We start from the raw sequence: 20,911 nt of genomic DNA, 5'->3' as shown, positions 1-20,911 counted from the left end.
GGCACAGAAGATTTTTCTTCACCAACAACACAGACTTGTTTATGCCTTTACCTTTTACCTTTAGTACATATACAGGTTAGAGATTACAAAAATTTTGGCTGCGAGCGGCGGGGCAGAGGGCGACCATAAGAATCAGTCATATTTTAGGACAGCCCTTCCCACTGCCCAACAAACACACACAAACTCCTGCTCCAGGTCCCCTGCCTGGGACTTCTTAGGAAAGGGGGCGGAGCCCTAGGGCTGGTTGGCGAAGGCTGGGTCCTGCGAGGCGCGCCTGCGCTATGCAGCCCAGCACGTGTTCGAGCAGCAAGCTTCCGCTGGAGTTTCTTGAGGATGCAAACCGAGATGGAGGCACAGAGTCCCTTGGCCGAGGCCGGCTTCACCCAGGTCACCCGAAAAGGTGGCCGGCGGGCGAAGAAACGGCAGGCTGAGCAGCTGTCCGCACCGGAGGAGGGCGGGGACGCGTCCCGCATGGACACCGAGGAGGCCCGGCCTGCCAAGAGGCCCGTCTTCCCGCCCCTCTCCGGGGACGGGTTTCTGGTACTGGCGGGGACCGAGGGACAGGAACGGGGCAGGGGCCAGAGGCGGGTCAGGACGGTGGCCTCTGGGTGATGTTGAAGCTTCTTCTGGCATGAAGCTCTTAGAGAGGTGACTCTCCTGATGTTTAATTCGTCCAGTTAAAGGGGTGTTTTTGATAATCAGCTGTTGTTTCATATCTCCACCCACCCCCTATTCCTCCAGACAACTCCTGAGTTGTGTTTTCTTGTATCATAGGGTGGGAAAGAAGAAACCAGAAAAATTCCAGTCCCAGCTAACAGATATACTCCCTTAAAAGAGAACTGGATGAAGATATTTACACCTATTGTGGAGCATTTGGGACTTCAGATACGCTTTAACTTGAAATCGAGGAATATAGAAATCAGGGTGAGGATAATGTTAACTATTTTCAAATATACTGCGGTTTCTCTTTTCTACGGGGATGAAAAGGTATGAATAGACTTTCCTTCATGAGGCTTATTTTGAATGATTTTCTTCCAGTTTTCTAATATATTTTAGTGTTTGAACTTCTCAAATGCCTTCAAAATTTGCATACAACACAATTATTAGTTGAACTCATAAGTTCGGTCTGAAATCATACTAAAATACCAGCTGTGTCTTAGAAGACTTTTAATAATGTTCTGTTTTAATTGAGAAAAGGCTTAGTAAAGAGGTTGTCATGTTTCAGAAGTATTTAAATAAGCAACCAAAGTATTTGCTGCAGTACAGGTGCTATATATTTTAGTGGTATTTTTTTGAAAAAAAAAAGTATTAAGTGTAAATTATGTATAAGTGTGTTTATTTACTTTTTCATTTGTTCATTCCATGATGTCAGTCTAGGAGTTAGACAAAAGTAGTAAACTTTGGGGTATTTTGGTTTTTTGTTTTTAATTATTTATTTATTTATATTTGGCTGTGTTGGGTCTTCGTTGCTGCATGCAGACTTTCTCTAGTTGCAACGAGCGGGGACTACTCTTCGTTGCAGTGCACGGGCTTGTCACTGTGGTGGCTTCTCTTGTTGGGGAGCACGGGCTGTAGGCGCGCCGGCTTCAGTAGTTGTGGTGCATGGGCTCAGTAGTTGTGGCACACAGGCTTAGTTGCTGCGCGGCATGTGGGATCTTCCCAGACCAGGGCTCGAACCCGTGTCCCCTGCACTGGCAGGCAGATTCCTAACCACTGTGCCATCAGGGAAGCCGGGGGGGGGGTTCAGGGTGCCAATTTTGTATCAAAATCAGTGACCAAAAGTAATTATATCTTCCTTTTTAACGATTCATTATCAGGACTGGTATAGACTCATCTCTGTTGAAGGACTAGAATAATGGAATAAAGCAGGGAGGCACTGGTCTAAATAGTTGGCAAAGTTTAAAATACAGAACTTGACAGTAGAATTCCTCTTTGTTCCCACTGGCACTTTCATTCAGGTTTGTATGGCTTTCTGCCAAAACCTCTTGTTTGCTTATAAGCGTCCTTTACCTCATTGCTTTAAACCTCCTTTCACCACTCCATCCTCTATGCCAGAGCCAGATTAATTTTCTCAGACCACACTGTTTTTATTGATATCTTGGTATCTTCAGTAATTCTGAAAGATAAAAGTTTTTGACTGAATTTGCCTTTCAAGTAGAAGTCTCATTCCCAAGTTCTCTCACCATCTCTTTGAACATTTTTCTGTCCGTCATTATGGATGGATTTGCTCTCTGAAGGCCCTCTCCTCCCTACTCCCTTTTTCTTCCTCAGTTTCATCATATTTCAGCGTCTAGCTCAAGTTCTTTCTCCTTTACCGTCAGTCCATTTTTCAGTCTTGTCTTCAGGGCCTAAACGTTTATTGTGCTTAACTGTCTTATGAATTGCAGCACCATCAATTTGGATTCCACTGACATTTGTTGATACTGCTTTGTGCCAGACACATAGCAGTGGTTTGGCAGGCACTACGTCATTTTGGTCTTCAGGACAGCCCTATGAGGTAGATGACATACCCCATCTAACAGATGTGAGGAAAACGTCATTTTGGTCTTCAGGACAGCCCTATGAGGTAGATGACATACCCCATCTAACAGATGTGAGGAAACTTGCCAAGGAGTTTCTTGGCCAAGGTCATCAGTGCTAGTAGGGACTCTTCCATTCCAACCTCCTTATTTTACAAATGAGAAAACTTAAGACCTAGAGCATTCATGGGACTTGCCTAAAGTCACATATAGAATTGCGACTGGGATCTAGTTTTATGCCATTACACAACCCTGTATGGCTTCAAATTTGTCAAATATGTGGTCTCCTCAACTCAATTGTGAGTGTGTGTGGGGGAGGAGAAATGATGGTTTTGGAATCAGATCTGTGTTCAAATCTTATGTTTTTACTTTTTGGTACTTGAGTTTCCTCAAATACAAAAGTATTTATCTTACTTAAATTTAGGTTGACACGAAGATTAGAGCTATAGTGTGTCAAGCACCTTTGTAGTACACATCATTTACAGGGATGGGCATTTTATGAATAGCACCTGTATCTGTGATTATGGAATAAACTCTTTGAGGGCAGGATCCCCTGCTTAAACCATTCTTGGTAATTAGTACTAGAGTTGTGGCTTTGGGAAAGAAAAATCAGCACAGGAATGATGGTTGAAGTCGGGAGATTAGATCAGGACTCCCAGGGAGACTGCATTGAAGGAGAAGAGAAGAGGACCAGCTTGGGTGGGATGGGCCGAGGATGGAGGTCCTTCAGAATGGGAGCCATTGGAGGAATCTTGCTGGTAACTCCAGAGTCAGATCAGCCTTGGAGTACAGTAAGTCATTTGACAGTCTTTGGGGGGCACTGCCCAGTTCTGGAGTTAGCAAAGTTTTGTTTTGAAAATTAAACACGGTACTTACCAAAAACTGGGTCATAGAGAATATATTGGGGAAGGGTGGTAGCGAAGGAAATTATAATAATTGGAAAGGTCAGTCCTAGTAGTTCGTTAGAATATTATCTTTTTCATTCCAAGCTATAATTTGTGCTACGTAGCCACACCTTTTTTTTTTTTTTTTTTTTAAACAGACTTGTAAAGAAACCAAAGATGTTAGCGCTCTGACAAAAGCAGCTGATTTTGTGAAAGCCTTTCTTCTTGGGTTTCAGGTAGAGGTGAGTGATTTCATGATATCTGAAATGGGGGCTTGGAAAATATGCCATATGACTGTTTTGATGGATTTGGGCTTTTTTTTGTTTTGTTTTTTAATTTGAGTGTTGTAGTTCTACAATTTATGAGAGTTAGCTTAACACTCATTCGCAGGTGCCTGAATGGAAGAGCTTCACAGTGTGTATTTCTGTATTGTAGGACGCACTTGCCCTCATTAGGTTGGATGACCTCTTCCTAGAGTCTTTTGAAATTACAGATGGTGAGTGTATGGTGGTCTTTTCATATGAACTACTGGATGGTACTTTTCTGTTGCTTTGTCTTGTACTTGAGTCTCAGCTTTCCAGTCACATCAGTTGAGTTGTGTTATTAGCAGCTTTTCAAAAATGTGTTTTATGTCTTTCAGTAGGGAAATTTGGCTAATGATTAAACTTCCCATGGAAGTGGGTGATGCTGGGATGGCTTCCCTCCTGAGGTCTTGCTTTTCTCATTTAGTTAAGCCCTTAAAGGGAGACCACCTGTCGAGGGCAATAGGAAGAATCGCTGGCAAAGGAGGAAAAACCAAATTCACCATCGAGAACGTGACACGGACGCGGATAGTTCTGGCTGATGTGTAAGTATGTGATCTTGAGAAAATTATTGTCATAATTTATATTTGATTGTTTGCTGGTTTCAAGAAGTGATAAAGATTGTATTTTACGTATAACGTAGCCACTAAATCTTTGTCAGGATATGGTTCTGGATGAATAGTTACCTACTTTGAAAACAGATTTCGTTGAGAAAATCTTAGATATTATAGCCTTTTTCTCAATTAGTAATGAAGGAAATGTTTAGAATCACTGTTAAAAGAAATTATATGACAGGTGAAGATTGAAATAGTATCTCAGGAGAATCTATTAAATCAGTAGAGGAGAGCAAGGAGTAGGTGTGTTGAATGCCATCGTGAGACTTTCCTTTAAAAAAGAAAAACATAAATGTATATACACACACATGCACGTATATATAAAGGCCTTTCATAAAAGGAAGGTGACCATTGCACATTGTGGGAAAAACTAGAGAGCAGTTATATGTGAACATCAATAAGATGATACAGGCTTAAAATAAGGGTGCAGGAAGTCAAGCTGGGATTACCCTTCCCTGCCGGAGGTTGAAGCCGCTCTGTTGCCAGTTTGGGGTTACTGGCAGATGGCGCAGAGATTATATAATGCCGTGAAGTTGGGAAACGAAGCAGTTGACTGAGAGGAGGAGGGACCTGCCTACTGCTAAATCCAGAAATAATTTTATTTAAAATCATCTCATCTTTGCTCTGAACCAAAGTACTCACCATTATTTTCGAATCTGAATTTTAGACTATTTTTTATACTGTAAATAGAAAACTGTTAACACTATATTGGTGGCCCTGTTTACCTGAAGACAGGTGCGTTATAATTTTGACCTTTTATGACTTAAGCCTGGAGTTGGGACCACGGAGCCATGGGAAAAACTCTTTTGAACTAGAAATTTCAAAAATTGAAATGTTTACCACACTTTAAAATATCATAAACAGCCCTAAAAGTTTTTGTTAATTTAGAAATTTTAAAATAACTGATTTGCTAGTCCAATTATGGTTAACGCATCATATTAAGTTTATAATTTATAAATGTATCAGTGTATTTCTAAGGGTTAACTTAAAATTTACTCATTGAACTAATTTTTTAAACAGCTGTATTACAGTGTGGTTTACATACAATTAAAGTCACCTGTTTTAGGTATATAATTCAATGGGTTTTTGGCAAATACTCTGCAGTCCTGTGATCCCACTGTGCTCATTTCCATCAACCCAAAAGTTCCTTGTGCATCTTTGCAGCCCCTCCCAATTCCCAGGCAATCACTCATCTCATTTCTGTCACTATGGTTTTGCCTTTTCTCGAAATTCATATGGGTGGAAATACACAATATGTAGTCTTTGATATATGGCTTCTTTTAATTAGCATGTTGTTTCAAGTTTCTCCATTTTGTTGGGGGTTAGTAGTAGGTTTTTTTTCAGTGCCAACTACTGGCAAAGAAATGTACTGTCTTGCAGTTTTTGCTGTAAATAGGCTAATTGGAATCCACATGTTCAACAATTTATATTAGTTGTGATACAGCCATAAGATAGACTGTTATGTACCCATAAATGTTATTTTTGATGAGTTGCTGAAAACCTGGCAAAGATCACAGTAGGATGTGAACAAAATATAAAACTGAAAACCATTTGTTCCAGATACATTCAGGATATCAAATGGGAAAGAATGTGACCTATATGTTCTGGGACCTGTATGCCATTCCAACCACTGCCCCATTGCTTTGGTTGTTTTAGCAGCAAAACTACTCACACTGTATGTATCCTTGCTTCTGTATCTCCTCATCTTTCATGCTGTACTTCACAGAATTTTGTTTTTATCGAAGTTACACATACACATACTTTAAAATAATTCCTCCTGTCTGCTTCCATTTCCCCCTCCTCTGAGGGAGGAAATTTCAAGTCTTCAAGTTCAGCTAGCTGACTTGTAAAAATTATTTTTCCTCTGTATTTCCAAATATCTTTGTATAGCAGCTTAATTTTTCCCCCTCAGATTCACTGTTGCTTTTCTCCTGTGAAAGATGAAGATTCCTCTTTTGGACTTCCCCACCTCCGCCCACATGCTCAACCTTTCCAGCGCTCCCGTTTGCTTGCCCCTCCCTTTACACTGTGGGTTTGGTTCGACTCAAGCTCAGTATTACCTGAGCATGAAATCGGTGCTCAGGGTATTAACAGCTGAGCCAGGTGGTGTACTGTGGTTACTTTATCTGTCCTCTGCAACTTTGTTGTCACATGAAGAAATAATTCTTATGTTTCTGTGTGCTTTCTCAATATTTCAGTGTACTAATTGAATAGAAAGCCATACATTGTCTGTATCTCCGCTTGGTGGACTCAGATGCATCAGACATTTTAGAAATCTCTCCTGGAACCTTCTGTTCCAGAAGCACTGCTACCCTCTGCCTGGCACACAGTTGCCATCCCGGCTCCTTCTTTCACCATTGCCCCTTTGGTGTTTGAATCCCTTGGTTCTTGGATTCTTTGTCCTGCGTCCTCCTTGTTTTGGTGGTAGGTAGTCCTGGAGCTTGCTTAGCACAGGAAGGACATTTTGTGAGACCTGGTTGGGAAGATGTCTTCTATTCTGGCCGAGTATACAAATCTGTTGTAAATCATTCTCATTCAGAATTCCTTCCTGCAACTTCATCTTCTAATCCTTCTATTCAGTTTTCTTAACATCCTGTTGTCAATTCATGAGTGCCTGAAAATTGCTTTTCTAATCTCACTGGTTTGGGGGTTTATTTTGGTTTGTTTTTCTTCTTTTCTCCCTAGAGTTTCTGTTTCTGTACTGCTTTATTCCCCTTGCTGGTTGTGCCTTCTACTCTTTTGCACTGGGTGCTTTCCTCGGATTCTGGTTCCTCAGTGTGGGCGTCATATGTTAAGGGTGGGGCCGTAAGGAGCAGACTAGAAACCTGGGCTCGGGATGCCTGTGGGTGGGCTAGGGGCGGGGGGCTGGTGGCCTGTAGGCTTCACTTAGGATGATTGCCAGCCTGTTTCTTTGGGGAAGCCCTGATGTCAGTATCTTTAGTCTTTCCCAATGAGCAGGCCAGGCTCCCCAGAGAAGTATTCTCCAGTCTCTCTGCTGACAGACTCTGGGAGCCCAGTCACGAAGACAGTTGGAAGTCTCGCGGCTCATCGTGCAGACGTTTGCTTGACATTGCCCCTGTTTTCGTCATGGTGCTCCTACTTCCACTGTGCCTCGTGCCCCTGGTCCAGCCCCCAGGGCTTTCACCTTCTGCAGTGAGCAGCCCCACCCCTTAATTTTACCAGAGTTACAGAGGGGTAGTAAGGTGGTTGCCTGGTTGCCCGGAGTGGGGAAGGAAACCTGGGGATCATCCTGAACAGACTTAACTGATTCTCTTGTTTTTAGCCTCGTTTTTACCCCAATTTCAGAAATGCCTGAGCCTTTGGAAGGGAGAGGGTTCTGTTTGACGTCCCCCCTGAAGATTTTGGTGTCAGTTTACTAAGTTTACTGATATTTTGGAAGATGGGCTCAGAAAAGCAAAATGCTATGTTCTCAGTCTAATTCGAACTATTTGGCAAGGAATGCCCAGTAAAAAGGTCTGGATGATCTCCAGAGAGTAGTGAAGAAATTTAGAGAATCTTAAATCTTTTTTCTTTCTTTTAATTTATTTTTATTTATTTATATTTGGCTGTGTTGGGTCTTCGTTGCCGCGTGCAGGCTTTCTCTAGTTGCAGCAAACGGGCTTCTCATTGCGGTGGCTTCTCTTGTTGTGGAGCACGGGCTTTAGGCACATGGGCTTAGTAGTTGTGGCTCGTGGGCTCTAGAGCGCAGGAGTTGTGGCGCACAGGCTTAGTTGCTCTGCAGCATGTGGGATCCTTCCGGAGCAGGGCTCGAACCCATGTTCCCTGCAGTGGCAGGCGAATTCTTAACCACTGCGCCACCAGGGAAGTCCCTAAATAATCTTCAGAAAGCTTTGCAGTTAAAATACAAATATGTTTTAACTAAGTACAGTATTACCTGCATCTGGGTACTTTAATATTCCCAGCTCTGCCAGTGCGTCATCTCGGACAGGTGTTTTGATTTCTCACTAACTTGTTTCCTCGTATGTAAAGTGGGAATAGCTTCTGCCTGATAAAGCTCATGCAAGGATTAAATGAGAACATGTATGTAAAGCCCTAGCGTATTGGAGAGCACTCAGTGGATAGGAGCCATTATTCACCAAGGGTCTTAAAGAACTGAGTTGTTTTTTAATTTTTTATGTCCTTCCCTCATAATTTTTTACTGGGATGTAATGCACTTATCATTCCCCTTCAGAGTGGTTTTCGGTATACTTACAGAGTTGTGCGGCCATCACCACCACCTTTATTTAGGCATCTGTATCTATCACGAGTTTCCAGAGTTTCTGGATCATGGGACTTCGTTAAGGAAATGCTTTTTGTTGCTAACCTGTCTCACTTTATCTCTTGCAGGAAAGTTCACATCCTTGGTTCTTTCCAAAACATCAAGATGGCAAGAACTGCTATCTGCAACCTCATCCTGGGTAACAGCAGTTTCTTCCTATGTTGTCTTCTCTGAAGGAAAAGAACAGGGAATTTAGGAACTCAGATCCCATTTGCAGGTCACTTTAGGGTCAGGGTGATGATAAAGGTAGCAAGCAGAAACTCTTGGGGGCTGGCAAATGTGGGCCCAGAGAGAAAGCAGGAATCTTTTTGCTTGGATTCCATCTGCAAACCCGAGAGAAAGGGTTTATTGGATTACATTGCTTACATCGTCGCCGCGTCCCCTGATGAGGTGCGCTAGGGAGCCCTTCCAGAATAGCAGGCAGCATTGTTTTAGGTTCAGCCAAAGGGGAGCTGCTGAGCAGCATCAGTCAGTCATCTTAATCGATTGACTTAGTCCCATTTTCAAACCACACTTGCGGTCAGAGCCATGGGTTGTAGCGCGTGCTCGAGAAATGTGTGGGATCCACCGCGGTGCCCAGGTCAGTTGTGCCCAGGTCTGACTGGCTGCTTTTCGAAACGTTTTGACAACTCGGAGTCTTTGGCTGTTAGGATTTAAAATGTGCTTTGGAGAATATTTATGTGGTTTCCTTTATGGTTCTTTTGTCGATTTAAGGTAGATCCAGCGGAAAATGTCCCTGTCCTTTGTAGAGTTGCAGACCATTTTCCATGTAGCATCTATATGTATACGTGTGGATAATCTTTTTTATTTTCTCCTGCAGGAAATCCTCCATCAAAGGTTTATGGCAATATCCGTGCTGTGGCTAGCAGAGCGGCAGACCGATTCTGATTTCAAATCAGAGACTTTTTACCTTGTCTTTGAATTCTAGAGAAAATGCCTTTCCCCTCTACAAGTGGTCACCAGACACCATGTGAAGAACTTTTCAGTCGTGGATACCATTATTTATACTAGCACATTAAGTATAATTTATTTTTTCCGTTTTAAATCACATATCGATTTGCATAGTTTATAATCCTCTCATTTGGAGGGAAACTTATTTAAAAAAACAGTTCTATATTAGCTTCCAAGTTTTTTGTTTATAAATTTATAAAAAGTTATTTCTTCTCTATGAGTTGTAATTAAAAGAATTATCTCAGAAAACCTCTCTTGACTTGTGACCCTTAATACTGGATGGTGTGTGAATATTTTAGACCCAGGTCATAGCAGCAGTTTGGATATACTCTGTGGACCAAGGAAGGCTAATATTTGTACCTATTTTTGCAGTTTGTAAAATTAAAGACTACATCACAAGGTTGATGTGAGGAAGGAGTTTTATTTTTTAAATAAGTGTTTAATGAAAGCAGTCAGACCTTACCAGTGTTTGGGTGTACTTCTTCTAAGTAGTAAAGGTGAAATATGATAAAAGAATATTTTTACCCCTAAGAAAACTACTATATTCTGCAAATGTAATAGATTGTTTTAACAGGTGTCTGCCTAAATGTTCTGATTTATATTATGCATTTTTTTAATGAAAGGAACCTACTTCATTAAACTGATGTTATTCTCTTGTACATTTCTGCAACCCTTGACCAAAACTTTAATGATAGGAGTATTAGAAAGTACATGTAAGAACTAGAAAAAGTGTTGTTTTAAAGTATTGCTATTAAGCTTTCTATTAGTTACATGTGCCACTATCCCAAACTATTTTGTACATTGCATTGGGATTAGATATACTTAATATTACAGTGGGAATCCAGTGGGAAATTGCTGGAAATGTCCCAGCAGTAATTTTTTTATCCTTTGGCAACACAACAGCATGGAGAGTGTATGTGTATGTTGATATCATTTTACTCACATCCTTTTGAAAAGGAATTTGTCGGGACTGCCTTATTCTGGAGCCTGCAAAGGCTTCAGGAGGTACTTGCCTACCCGCCACGCTTTGTCCGGGAAGTTATATGCAAAATTGTGAGTGCTTAGGGTGTACTTTTCTAAGGAATGGGTCCACAGTTTTAATCAGGTTTCCAAAGCGCTTGGCTGAGATGAACCATCGCTACGTAACCATAAACATTTTGTGCTGATTCTTAAAGAGCATCATTTTGATTGGAAAAACACGGGTTTTCTATGTTAAAGTGAAGTAATCTTCTGGTATTTACTTCCTTTTGAAGATTTCTTATGTAGTTAGAACTATCAGTAATATAAGAGCAAATATATTTCTTGGGCAGTTGCTAAAATTTGGGATACTGAACTTTTACCGTCTTGAGTTTTGGGCCTCTCCCTGGGCAAACATCCCCAACCCCCAGGGAATCAGCACTGCTTGGGGCTTGAAAGGGAAACAAAATGTTAGAGGAAACCCAGCTAATTCCTGGAATGGAATAATGAAGAAAAAATAGAGGTAATAAATCTGACTATATCACAGTGGTAGTTGCAGTGGGAGTTGATCTTGACCTGGATCAAATCACTTCTTCAAATTCTTCTCTAAGGCCTGGACATGAAATCTAATAACCAAAAACCTCAGCGATGCTTATCCGTATTTCTGTGGCGTCTGTCATGCTAACCTGTGATTATTTTAGTGTCTGCCTCCCACCCTAAAGCCTCCGATCTTTAGATTCTCAGTATCTAGTACAATTTCGGACACATCATGTAACAGTTTATTAACATATTAATTGCTACTTGGCTGGGGAATGGGCATGAAAGAGGAGTATTTTCTTAGATATTCAGTGGCCGGTAAGGGAAGAGAACTTGTTTCCTCCTAGTCGTTCCAGAAGATTTGGACTCCAATTCTCATCCTATCTAGAGAAGAAAGCTCATGTTCATTGAGCATCTGGGAAAGAGACCTGATTTTCCTGATTCCAGAACCATGGGACAGCATGCTTAATGTTAGATTATTGAGTACACGGTGACAGTGTACATAACCATCCTACAGCTTGCAAAATGCTTGGATTATACAAATGTTAATTACTCATTTGGTGAAAGAAATCATTCAGAGACACCAGTAATCTGAAGGAGGTTTGGGAGAGCAAGGACTCGCTAATTTGATCTGGCTAGCTGATAAATTTATAATGCCCAAGGTTAGTAAAAGGTGGAAGTGGCAGTGGACTTTAGCTTAAAATGTGAGCTAATTTAATGAGCGATTTTTGAGCATGTGGGAATTTCTGAAGACTAAGAATTGTTTGAAGAACTTCCCTGGTGGTGCAGTGGTTAAGAATCCGCCTGCCAATGCAGGGGACACCGGTTCGAGCCCTGGTCCGGGAAGAGCCCACATGCCGCACAGCAACTAAGCCAGTGCGCCACAGCCACTGAGCCTGTGCTGTAGAGCCCATGCGCCACAACTACTGAAGCCCGCACGCCTAGAGCCCATGCTCCGCAGTAAGAGAAGCCTGCACACCGCAGCTAGAGAGAGCCCACGTGCAGCAGCGAAGACCCAATGCAGACAAAACAAAAATCCATTCTATAAAACAAAAATTGTTTCAAGACATATATGAGCTTGAACAGCATTTCTTTCTAAGTCCTGGAAAGTATCCAGAAAGATTTCTACCATCTTGTCTACTCTTTCTTTTAAACTGTGGTAAAATAGACATGATTCACCATTCTAGCCATTTTGAACTGTACCGCTCAGTGACACTAAGTACGTTCTCATGCAACCATCATCCACCCTTTCCAGAACTTTTATCTTCCCCATCTGACAGTGTACCCATTCAACACTAACTCTACCTCCCCCTCCTCCTGGCCCTTGGGAACCACCATTCTACTTTCTGTCTCTATGAGCTTGACAACTCCAGGAACTTATATAAAAAACACAGTATTGGGCTTCCCTGGTGGCACAGTGGTTGAGAGTCCGCCTGCCGATGCAGGGGACACGGGTTCGTGCCCCGGTCCGGGAAGATCCCACATGCCGCAGAGCTGGGCCCGTGAGCCATGGCCGCTGAGCCTGCGCGTCTGGAGCCTGTGTTCCGCAACGGGAAAGGCCACAACAGTGAGGCCCGCGTACCGCAAAAACCCCCCCAAAAAACAGTATTTGTTCTTTTGTGACCGGCTCTTTTTTCTTAGCATGTCTTCAAAGTTCATGTGTGTTACAGCATGTGTCAAAATTTCCTTTTATGGCTGAGTAACATCCCATTGTATGTATATACCACATTTTGATTATCCATCTGTCATGGATGTTTTGGTTGCTTTCAAGTTTTGGCTACTGTGAATAATGCCGCTATGAACACGGGTGTGCCAACACTTCTAGTCCCTACTGTCACTTCTCTTGGGCAAGTATCCAGAAGTGGAATTTCTGGCTCATATGGTAAATCTGTGTTTAATTTGAGGAACCATTATACCATTTTTCCACAATGACTACACCATTTGATATCCACACCAGCAATGCACAACAAGCCTTCCAGCTGCTTCATATCCTTACCAACACTTTTATTTGGCTGATGGCAGTGCTGACGGGCCTGAAGTGGTATCTTGTTTTAGTTTGCATCTCCATAATGACTAGTGATACTGAGCATCTTTTCACGTGGTGGTGGCAATTTGTGTATCCTTCTGGAGAAATATCTCTTCACGTCCTTTTGCCCACTTTTTAATCAGGTGGTTTTTGAGTCGTAGTCTTGACATATTCTAGATAGCAATCTCTTAGCAGATACACGATTTACAAATGTTTTCTCCCATTCTGTGCATTGCTGTTTCACTTCGTCATCTTTTCTACTCTTAGGACCATTAGAACTAGGTAAAGAAAGGGAGACCTAGGGTTTAAAATGTTAACTATTGGTTTAGGCCTAACTAACCTATACTCCTAGTTCAAAGAGCCAAGGAATCCAGTGCACAGTATCTCATAACTAGTGCATGCCTGACAATATGGGTGTTTTGGGTATAAAACACCGAGAGCCCATAATTCACGTGGGCCAGGTACATCATTTCCCGTCACAAGAACCTCAAGTGCTTATTACAGCGCAGGCATGGCGTGGGAACCCTCCAGAGTTGCTGAATGAATAAAAGTCTCAAAATTATACTAATGCTTACCTTTTATGAAGTGAGAAAGTAGTGGATAGAATTTAACATCACAACCTGTAGAAACAAGGTGTCTCCTATTACCTAATTCATTGATTACGTATTCATTAAACACTAAGAACTAGGCAGAATCTAGACAACCAGGTCTATCAGTGAACAAGGGACAGAAATCCCTGCCCTTGGGGAGCTTTCATTCGTGTCATTTCCATAACCGGGGAAGACAAATACAAAATGCTTAAGTGAATCATGTCAGAAGAGGTTAAATGCTATGGAAGAAAACAGTGGGGTAAAGGAGAATCAGGTGTATTAGTGTGTTTAAATGGTGGCCAGGAGAGTTCCTGTTGAACCAGGACACGGCTGAAACCCTTGGAAGCATTCCCTGTGGGTAGCCTGGGGGGTGAAGAGACGGTGCACAGGCCTACAGAGGAAGCACGCCAAAGGCTTGGGGAAGCACGGAGGCAAAGGAGGCTGGAAGCAGAGGGAGGGTGACACACCGGGTTCTGCAGGTCACTGTGATGACTTGTGTTTTCACCCAGTGACAGAGCAGACTTACTTATGGCTCATAGTCAAAGATCAAATGTCAACTTACTAGAGTTTTTAAAAAATCTGAAGAGTGAAAAAAGACTATCCAACGGCCGGGAAAGCCTGAAGACCACTGTGAATACACTCAATCAAGTTTCAAATATTTTATTTTCTTATTCATACAGTATGAAGTTTTCTAAAGATCCCACAACATGATGTTTCATGCAGAAGAAAAACTAAACATTCAACATAAACCATCCCTCCCCACCCACCCACGCACGCTAAAAAAAAAAAAAAAGAAAAAGAAAAAGAAAAAACCCTCAGTCCCCAGTAAGGAAATAATGTTTGCACTATTTTTCTGTAATGCCAGCCAAGATATGCACAAGCAAGAGAAATAGAAAGCATTTGCTAAAATATTTGTAACAAATACTTATGTACAAAAAATTCACAAAAGACTAGTTCCCTCCCTTGAAGCAGAGCACATGGCAGTTGACACTGGAACAGATCAAACCACTGGCTGGGATTATAAGCCACGTACTGATCCAGAGGAAGAAAGTTACATGTAGTGGAGATTTTCAGTTTGAACATTAACATTTCCAAAGTTTGGCAACATTATGTTTTAAAATTATGCAAATTATGTAAACAAGAGGTACATACTTTAAATCGATCTACATGCAAAACTCCATGTCATGCAAGGACACCAAGCACCGGGATTTCTCTCACAGACAGAGCCCATGGCGTGCAGCACTCAGCTGAAGGAACAGCGATGGCAGGCGGGTGTGCCCAAATTAAGATTCTTTCCTCTTGATTCAACCTGCCTTTTCCCACTCATGATTATAAAACCAGTTTTCTAGCAAAACTATATAGGGAAAGACTACAGTCCTACAAAGCTAACCAGAATGTCTTCTTCCAGCCAATAGTACCTTTGCAGAAAAGGGAAGGGATAATATCAAGTGGTGGAACATGGTAAACTACTTTTATATCACACAAATTTATTAAGTTACCTGTTACGTATGTGGGCAAATCAAGAACACCATTATGCACTCTCTATGCCTTGTGGTAAAGAAATTTAAGAGGTATAAGTTTGGATATAATTTTGCTCTTCTGTGGCATATAGATTAGTAAGGTCTCTCCCATGTAAGTCATAAATAAGTATATGTGGGTGTAGAGATACACACATGCACATTAAATATCACCAGTTTTAGATTAGCTGCAAGTCTTTTGAAACAGAGAAAGGAAATTTATGGTTTAAACGTAAGCTTAATGACAATTTACCACCCATGTAATGAAACAAATAAACGGATATCCTAAGCAGTTACATGATTATTTCAGGAACTCTTCAATAAGTCATGTCCGAGATAAATCAGGATTGCCTCAGATAGCTTCTGTCCTTTGCGAATAAAATCACAACAAACTGACACTTACTCAGGGACATCTAGTGAATGTAATGGCTCCTAGTTATGAAGTAACAGAATGAGGTGGCCATAAGCTCTGTGCTGTTGCTATATGAACACAAGAGCAGCAGCGCTGAACTATACTTTCTGCTCAAGCAGAGACGTCGTCAAAGCTGCGCAGCAATGAGACACAGTCCCTGGAAATATATCACAGGTATAAATAAAGTTACAAACTCCTTTGTTACAAAAATGTAATCAAGGTAAATAAGAAGATGTTAACAAATGCTTTGTCAATCTCTCAAAAGAGAAAGGGCAGGACAAGGAAAATAGCTGGCCTAACACCTGGCTCAAATTGTACAATCTTCAATCTATACATAAAACTGTGTGAAATAAAAGTAAGGATGTTGAATGTTCTGCTTGGCACTTTTGTACTCTATCATTTTGCTTCTGAATCAAGTATATTAAATTAAAGCCAACCTACTACACATATAGAAAGCTACATATATCTATATATAAATATTTACATATGTATATATAGATACTTTCTTGTTATAAAAGATGAAGAAAAATAAATTAAAAAGCCAACCCCTTCCCTTTCTTCACCACATTGATATGCTCTTTTCATGCTGCTGTCCTTCAGCTTTAAAGTGCTACACTGAGTTATTGAGAGAATAAGAGTTCAATAACACTTAGTTGGCTTCATGAGGCTCATGTTGGAAAATGTGGCTTCACAGAGAAAAATACTTCCATTTAAATACACAGAGAGCATTGCTGGACGTCTTGAGCAGATCTTCAGAGATGGAGAAGAAAGCAAAAGTGTTGGGTGGTACTCTTTACAGAAGAGTCACACGTCTACCACCATCTTTTTGTGAATATCGAGGCCGCCTACAACCTGCAACAGAGAGAACAAATCAAACTTGACCAGGTTCGACGGACTCCCTTGTACTAGTCTAACCACCTTACCAAAACTACAGCTTAAAAAACATACTACTTTAGCCATTTCCAGAAGCTGTTGTTTTTAAAAACCTGCATTGCCTTTTGTTAGAACTTTCGTGGCTTCCTTCTCCTAGGATAACATTTTCTTGTGTTCTAGCACTAGGGCTGGCAAATTTTTCTGTAAAGGGCTAGGCAGTAAATATTTCAAGCTCTGTAGGCCATGTATAGTTTCTCTTGAATTCTCTTCTCCCATTTTTTTTTTTAAACACCACTTTAAAATGAAAAAACTTTTTTAGTTCAAAAACATACAAAACAGGCCACATGCAGGATTTGGCCCACTCTTTCGTCTGTCGTTTCGACATGGCCTTTAGTAGTTTAATATTAAATGATAACCAGATGTTACCATAAAAACTGTCAGAAACCAAATGCAGGCTTCACTGTCAGTCTGTTCTACAATATATCAAAAAGTAATAAATGAATAAAATTTTCTGCACATTACTTTCCCATGGAGTCAAATACTTGTAAAGTTGTTACAGACACCTCAGTGAATACTGACATGGCCATGTGAAGTGCAATTACCTGTATTATTATTTGGGGCATAAGTTTTATTAAGTATAACCTATATAAAGAAAGTAAACCATAAATGTTCACAGCCTGATGAATTTTCAGAGCGAACACCCAAGTAAACAGCAGCCAGGGAGGGCATCACTGGGGCTCTTCCGTGGCCCCCTTCCCGCACTGGCCACCTCCCTCCTCCCAAGCCACCGCCCGCCAGAGGTGGTCACTATCATGATTTAACACCATAGGTTACTCTGGTCTGCTTTTATACATTTTATAAATGAAATCTTTTGTGTCTGGCTTGTTTCACTCAGCGTTGTTTGTGAGATTCATCCATGTTGTTCTGCATAGCTACATCTGTATTATTTTTAAACCTTAAAAATTTTTTTTTTGAAAAAGAAAGCTTAAACAGCCAGCTAGTTCTACAACTTCTGTTATGAAAACAGCAGTTTGCTATCCTGCCCTCAAATTTCTTTTTACTTAGAGGCAATCATTTAGAATTTTCAGCTGATTCTCAGTATTTACCTATAGGTGTCCAAATAACACCCCTACATTGCTTTTTCTTGGATTCAAAGTTTTAGGCATCATCCACTGACTTCCCACCACAGAAGATGAAGATTATACTTTCACACACACCTCTCCCTTCTGTCTCCTACCACATATACTTCCCACCTCTCCCACGCTTCAAAAAATTGTATCTTTTTTTTGATTAGGCAGAAATTCAGCATTTTATTTATGACTATATAGAATACTACTTACAGCAGAAGAGAACTGTGTACTATAGTTACTTTTTCTTTCCTGCACATTTGTTTTGCTACAGTTAATAACTGATCTTTTTCTTTGCCAGGTGTTCTATGTATTTATCATTAATTCAACCCTAAACTTTGTTCTAAACGCACTTAAATATATTATGTAATTCTATCAATTTTACTGTCTTGAAATCACTCCCAGAGCTTTCCAACCTGCTCCCATCCAGGCCTGTCATCTATGGATCCTCCTTCACCATCATCCTAGAGATTTCCTTCTTTCATGTTGGACCTTCTGCTTCCTGGATCCCACATTGTCTTCTTTTTTTGATTTATAACCTTTTTATAGTGGGAGCACATCCTCTAGTAGTTTCCCAGAAAGGGAGGCCTTGCATACCTAAAATGTCTTTATTTCCACCACCTAGTTTGAGTTTACTGAGAGTTCTCACTTGAAAATAACTGTCCCTCAAAATTGTGAAGGCAATGCTTCCATTGCCTTCCAGTTGCCAACTCTGCTGAGAAATTTGCCACCATTATGATTCTTTGTATGACACCCTTCCCCTACCCCTCTACTTTAGCTCTTTGGAAGTTTGTAGAACCATCTGTTTGTTTTAAAATTTCATGACAATGTGCCTAGGCCCACATTTTTATATACTATGCTGGGTACTCAGTAAGTCTTTTTGGTCAAAGAAGCTCATTACTTTTGATTCTGACATATTTTCTTGATTCATTTTTGACATTTCCTTCCTTGCATTTTCTTTCTGGACCCCTAGCATCTGGGTGTTAGACCTCCTAGAATCTACTTCAAAGTTTAAATGTCCGAGAGCTCTTTTATATATTCTCCAATTTTTGTTTCAAAAATCCAATATATTATATCCCTGAGGATAACCATGACAGATTTTTGTTCTACTTTGAAAGTTGTCACTGGCCTTGCATAGCCTGCTTCTCCAAGCTTCTTTTTCAGGTGTTATCTCATCTCTATAATCCATTTTAGAGGCTTTCCTTGAATGTCTGGTGATCCATGGCTCTCTGCTCCTGTGGAAAGGGCACTAGAGCCTCCACATACAAAGTGGGGCTGTTGACTGTGGCCTGCGCTTTGAGTGATCAGTTAAGACCATTTCTGGAGATCAGATTTCCCAAAGAGGGCTGTCCCACCTCTTGCCTGGAGGGTACAAGTCTAGCTGCCAGGGAATCAGGTTAGGGAACTGAGCCTTTCAGGGATTCCACTTATAAACCAAGTTGCTTCTCAGCTTTCCAAGTTTCTAGCTTAGAATTTTTACTCCTGTCTGCTAAACCAATTAACCATTCAACTTTATAAGTTGCCAAATCTAGTTAACTATCCTCTCTGCTATTCACTTGGTCCTTGTGGGTTTATAACCTTTTGTTTTTAACCCATTTAATTTCAGTGGAGGTTTGAGAGGAAGCAAAAGTAAATAGATGTGTTCAGTCCACCAACTTTAATCCTGTCACTAATCATTTATAATATTTGTGCATGGTAAAGTATTCTGAAAATGTTAAAGTAGGTATGTAGTATGTGATTTTATTTAAAATAACTTCCTTGGGACTTCCCTGGTGGCTCAGTGGTTAAGAATCCGCCTGCCAATGCAGGGGACACAAATTCAAGCCCTGGTCCGGGAAGATCCCACATGCCATGGAGCAATTAAGCCCATGCACCACAACTACTGAGCCTGCGCTCTAGAGCCCATGAGCCACAACTACTGAGCCTATGCACCACAACTACTGAAGCCCATGCGCCTAGAACCCATGCTCCGCAACAAGAGAAGCCACTGCAATGAGAAGCCCATGCACCACAACGAAGAGTAGACCCCGCTCGTCGCAACTAGAGAAAGCCCATGGACAGCAATGAAGACCCAATGCAGCCATACATACATACATACATACATAAACTGTCTTTCTCTTTCACTGTTATAGCTTAAGAAATCAGAATAAAGAAAAATCAATGAAGCCAAAGTTAAGAGCTTGATAAATGTTCCAAAAAGTTGGCTTAATACACAAAACATTTTTCTTCATTCCTGAACTATGCCCTCCAAAAATACAAGTAAAGGCAATATCACAAAATGCTGAAAAACAAACTCAAAGCTTAGCTTATGTCTTCAGTGTAAATAGTACCATTTTTATACCTAGGGATGTATTTTAATTTCCTTTCACTGGTAAGTGATTTACATGCAAGTTTTAGTTTATATTTACTAAATGCAAGTAGTCTTCACTTATATACATCCTTTCCATTAACACTCCAGTCAAGAGTTTCCCTTTTTTGTTTTGTTCCCTCAAGTCTTGGAATTATTTTTTTTTCCTTCTTTCGAAAACTGGCTGCTACCTATGATGCCACTACCAGCATGGTCTCAGGTCGCACACAATGCGATGTCCGTCCACGGGAGTCCTTCAGCAAGTACTGGCAACAGTGAAGGAGGAAGGACTTCCCTGGTGGCGCAGTGGTTAAGAATCCACCTGCTAATGCAGGGGACACGGGTTAGAGTCCTGGTCTGGGAAGATCCCATATGCCGCGGAGCAACTAAGCCCATGCACCACAACTACTCAGCCTTCGCTCTAGAGCCCATGAGGCACAACTACTGAGCCCATAGGCCACAACTACTGAAGCCCAAGTGCCTAGAGCCTGCACTCGGCAACAAGAGAAGTCACCGCAATGAGAAGCTCATGCACCGCAACAAAGAGTAGCCCCCGCTCGCTGCATCTAGAGAAAGCCCGTGCACAGCAACAAAAACTCAACGCAGCCAAAAATAAATTAATTAATTTATAAAAAAACAGTGAGGGAGGAGACACAACGGAGGGACAGGACACAGAGCAGTACCACCTGGCACGGGTTCCAAATCTCAAGGCTCAAGCCTATCTAATCTCTTCCAAAAAGACCTCGAGTGTTCTTTAAACTAGAGCACCACCCTACTTTTTGAAACAAAATGCAAAGATAGTATTCCCTTGAGATGAAGAAAGATCCTTAAAGGATCACGTGAACTTCTACTTAAATGCTGAAGTAGATACTTAAGTCCTTATATAACACACAAAGTAATTTGTTTTCCCTGGTGTCATCTAAGTAAAAAATGAGAAGAAGAGGAAAGTCTTTTATAGAAAGATTTCCCAGTCATG

At 41.1% G+C, this 20,911-nt stretch overlaps 2 protein-coding genes across 4 annotated transcripts in view; one reads left to right on the top strand and one right to left on the bottom strand.

Annotated features, from left to right (window-relative positions):
- Positions 1-231: 231 nt before the first annotated feature.
- PNO1 (partner of NOB1 homolog) lies at positions 232-9,798 on the top strand. 3 transcript variants are annotated; one of them, XR_009566258.2, is made up of 7 exons: positions 232-540; positions 775-987; positions 3,562-3,645; positions 3,839-3,899; positions 4,133-4,254; positions 8,667-8,737; positions 9,419-9,454. XR_009566258.2 is itself a non-coding variant. In XM_030877418.2 (7 exons), exons 1-7 carry the CDS (start codon positions 334-336, stop codon positions 9,484-9,486), a joined length of 759 nt encoding a protein of 252 aa, XP_030733278.1. In that variant the 5' UTR covers positions 232-333; the 3' UTR covers positions 9,487-9,798. The 3 variants fall into 3 exon arrangements, 2 of the variants coding, with proteins under 2 accessions (XP_030733278.1, XP_060165594.1); XM_030877418.2 differs by having other exon boundaries at positions 775-924; positions 4,133-4,250; positions 9,419-9,798; XM_060309611.1 differs by having other exon boundaries at positions 4,133-4,250; positions 9,419-9,798.
- Positions 9,799-14,303: 4,505 nt separating this feature from the next.
- PPP3R1 (protein phosphatase 3 regulatory subunit B, alpha) overlaps positions 14,304-20,911 on the bottom strand; it is a 59,199-nt gene continuing 52,591 nt past the window's right edge. The window contains exon 6 of the mRNA XM_030877419.3: positions 14,304-16,440. Coding sequence (XP_030733279.1) covers positions 16,393-16,440 — 48 coding nt within the window. The 3' untranslated portion in view covers positions 14,304-16,392. The remainder of the gene's footprint in view (positions 16,441-20,911) is intronic.

This window comes from Globicephala melas, chromosome 12, assembly GCF_963455315.2.
Source record: "Globicephala melas chromosome 12, mGloMel1.2, whole genome shotgun sequence".
Taxonomy (NCBI): domain Eukaryota; kingdom Metazoa; phylum Chordata; class Mammalia; order Artiodactyla; family Delphinidae; genus Globicephala; species Globicephala melas.
The sequence above is the reverse complement of the archived record's forward strand: the minus strand, read 5'-3'. Positions and strand labels throughout refer to the sequence as shown.

Bases quoted from the DNA above. Each gene is read 5' to 3' on its own strand.
- PNO1 (XM_060309611.1), top strand. From the start codon at position 334: ATGCAAACCGAGATGGAGGCACAGAGTCCCTTGGCCGAGGCCGGCTTC. The intron at 3,900-4,132 runs GTGAGTGTATGG...TTTCTCATTTAG, and splicing joins GTCTTTTGAAATTACAGATG to TTAAGCCCTTAAAGGGAGAC. The intron at 8,738-9,418 runs GTAACAGCAGTT...TTTCTCCTGCAG, and splicing joins TATCTGCAACCTCATCCTGG to GAAATCCTCCATCAAAGGTT.